Raw genomic sequence first — 3,080 nt, 5'->3', positions numbered from 1 at the left:
TTTTAAAAAGATATATTTTCCTTTATGAGAAGATAAATAAAAAAATATACCTTTTATATATATATTATCCCTTGGAGATGCTCTTAAGGGATATTAGATCAAATCTAAAGTCGAGTTGACTTGGTCAACCTGAAAGTAACAGGAGTTGACTCAGTCAACCTCTGAAGTTTAGTCCTACACAAATTTGAATTGAACAATATCCGATCTTGCTTGCACCTACCGAATTGTTTTGTTTTAGCTTATGAAATAAAATCAACATACATTTAAGTTTTAGAAATTTAATAAAAATAGAATCCGATGCTCAGATTGAGCAAGAGGGATGCAATATTTTACTATGGTCAAATTCCTAAGTTTAGTAATTGTCGGACAAATCTTCAATATGGTGTGAATCCAAACAAATGATATTATCCCAAAAATAGACTTACAAAACAATGTTGTGGCAGGCATTGAGTATCTAAAATTCAAAGCTTATAATTGATTAAACTAATTTTTGCAACATAAGTCAATTCTGAGCCCTTTTGTCCTGTTTCCTGGAAATTAACTTGTAGTACTACTTGTCTACGTAACTACACTTTGTTTTGCTACAACAATTCGATCTATGAAATCCTCATTTCAATTAAATCTTCAAAAAATAATATATGCAACCCATGTTGAGAAGCAGGAATAATCTAATCTCAGCATGTTTTCTGCTATGCTTCATGACATCTCTTTCCCTCGGAAAAGACACACTTTCCAAAGGAGAATACATCACAAAGAGCCAAACACTGATCTCAAAGATGGAATCTTTGAAATGGGATTCATCAAACCATGCTCTCACAACACCAACTTAGGCACATTTGGTACAAAGACTTCCCAAACAAAACTCTAGTTTGGGTGGCCAACAGTGAGAAGCCATATTGCCCCACACTTCCAAGAATTTCAACCTCAAACTATCTCCAAATGGCAACTTAGAATTGCACAATGACCTTGATCTCTTCTGGTCCACAAGTTTGATCCCAACTCTAGCACAAACTGTTGAAGCAAGTGCTTCTTGATAATGGGAATCTCATGTTAAGAGATGCATCAAAGCCAAGTAGAGTATTTTGGCAGAGTTTTGATCAGCCTACTCATGCTTGGCTAGCTGGAGCTGCAGTTGGCAGAGGGAAGCGCCTTGTCTCTTGGAAAAGCTCTTGTGATCCTTCTGAGGGGCCCTTTTCCATGGAGATGGCTGCTGAAAATCATCGTTCTTTCGTGTTGAAGAAGGAGATGTCAAGTGTGTATTGGAATGTGAATGTGTTTCACTCAGCTCCTCAGCTTAGCTACTTTTACAATTTCAGTTTCCATTCATATGAGAATGGGAGTTACATGAAATATGATGTGCTGAATCCTCATGTGTTATCCATGGTTGTGTTGGATTCATCAGGAAATCTGATGCAGTTTGTTTCTCTCAGAAGCAAGCGCAATTGGACCACCGAGTTTGAGCTGCCTAAAGAGGTTTATGACTTGTGTGCAGATTGTGGGAAAAAAGGTTAGGGGTGTTTACTACTTAATATCACCGATTTATATGCGCGTGTGTGCTTTTTATGTGGGATCGTAAGAAAATACTGGAGGTGATCATTGCAGTGGTTTGTTTTCTCTGGTGGCGCTCTGCGCTGCTTTTACACAAGGAGGAACAGGCACAAAGGTTTTAAAAGGCCTTTGTTTTACATGTATTTGCTTATGGTAGTGAAGACTCTTGATAATGTTTTTTTGTCACTTTTGCAATGTTGGGCTTATTGAACAGAAGGCAAGGAACATGGAGATGATCTTTTGTCGTACGATTTCGACCTAAATGTGGAGCACCAGCCATCCTATGATGCAACAAGGGAAAACAACACACAATTTGATCTGCCCATGTTTACTTATTCAAGTGTTTCTGCAGCAACTAATAACTTCTCACCAGAAAAAAAGCTTGGAGAGGGAGGATTTGGACCAGTTTACAAGGTTCATCTTTGATTGCTTAATACAAGTTAGAGCAAAAACTTACATGAAGCTGTCCAATTATTTTCAAACAGGGCAAATTACTGAATGGACTAGAAGTTGCCCTAAAGAGGCTCTCCAAGAAATCCGGACAAGGCTTCGAGGAATTCAGATATGATATCTTGCTTATCGCAAAACTCCAGCACAGAAACCTTGTTCACCACTTAGGCTGCTGCACTGCCCCAGATGAGAGCATACTCATCTATGAGTACATGCCTAATAAGAGCCTTGACTTATTCCTTTTTGGTTAGTATATATATACCACTTCATAATACATATCTTACTACACTATAATGACTACTAAACTAATGTTGCTCATCAAATCAAAACATGAAACAGGATTAATAAATTAGATTGGGCTACACGCGTTGGCATTATTGAAGGGATTGCTCAAGGGTTACTCTATCTCCATGAGCACTCAAGGGTTTGTGTCATCCATAGAGATTTGAAGGCGAGTAACATTCTCCTAGATGGTGAGATGGTCCCCAAGATTGCGGATTTTGGCCTGGCCCGTATCTTGAGGCAATGATTCGCGGACTCAAACGAATAAGATTGTTGGAACATAATAAGATAACTCTTACAACTATATATGTAGCCATTGCAAGAAAACTGATGTGGATTTGGTTGTCTGGAAATGTTAGTGGCTACATGGCTCCTGAGTATGCATTGGAAGGCCTATTCTCCATAAAGTCAGATGTGTTCAGCTTTGGAGTGTTGGTTCTTGAGATTATAAGTGGCAAGAAGAACACTGGCTTCTACCAAACTCACTCTCTCAATCTTCTTGGACATGTAAGCAAGAAACAGACCACATTTAATTTCCTATATCTTCTTGGAGACTGATAAATGTGGTTGGATGAATGAATGTGTTGCAGACATGGGATCTGTGGACTTCAGGCAGAGGAGTGGAAGTGGTGGAGGGATCTCCAGCGGCAGCGGTGGCATTGAGGTATATCAATGTGGGATTGTTGTGTGTGCAAGAAAATCCTAATGATAGGCCAAACATGTCTAGTGTGGTGTCCATGCTTAGGAGTGAGAGTGCAGCTCTTCCAGCACCTAACAAACCTGCATTTTCTGCTGCAAGT

The 3,080-nt window shown here is 39.1% G+C and overlaps 1 protein-coding gene across 2 annotated transcripts; it reads left to right on the top strand.

Annotated features, from left to right (window-relative positions):
• Positions 1-572: 572 nt before the first annotated feature.
• Positions 573-2,781, top strand: LOC121757971 (putative G-type lectin S-receptor-like serine/threonine-protein kinase At1g61610). 2 transcript variants are annotated; one of them, XR_006041287.1, is made up of 4 exons: positions 573-1,663; positions 1,763-1,962; positions 2,034-2,244; positions 2,338-2,781. XR_006041287.1 is itself a non-coding variant. In XM_042153417.1 (4 exons), exons 1-4 carry the CDS (start codon positions 1,048-1,050, stop codon positions 2,349-2,351), a joined length of 885 nt encoding a protein of 294 aa, XP_042009351.1. In that variant the 5' UTR covers positions 573-1,047; the 3' UTR covers positions 2,352-2,781. The 2 variants fall into 2 exon arrangements, 1 of the variants encoding a protein (XP_042009351.1); XM_042153417.1 differs by having other exon boundaries at positions 573-1,507.
• Positions 2,782-3,080: the final 299 nt, after the last annotated feature.

The sequence above is a fragment of the Salvia splendens genome, chromosome 12, assembly GCF_004379255.2.
Source record: "Salvia splendens isolate huo1 chromosome 12, SspV2, whole genome shotgun sequence".
Classification (NCBI taxonomy): domain Eukaryota; kingdom Viridiplantae; phylum Streptophyta; class Magnoliopsida; order Lamiales; family Lamiaceae; genus Salvia; species Salvia splendens.
Note: the sequence above shows the minus strand (reverse complement) of the source record. Positions and strands in the feature narration are given on the sequence as shown.

What these genes read in the sequence shown, in the direction of transcription:
- LOC121757971 (XM_042153417.1), top strand. Translation starts at nt 1,048, where the DNA reads ATGTTAAGAGATGCATCAAAGCCAAGTAGAGTATTTTGGCAGAGTTTT. An exon ending in TGCAGATTGTGGGAAAAAAG is followed by an intron (nt 1,508 to 1,762) that starts GTTAGGGGTGTT and finishes CTTATTGAACAG; the next exon opens with AAGGCAAGGAACATGGAGAT. An exon ending in GATTTGGACCAGTTTACAAG is followed by an intron (nt 1,963 to 2,033) that starts GTTCATCTTTGA and finishes ATTTTCAAACAG; the next exon opens with GGCAAATTACTGAATGGACT.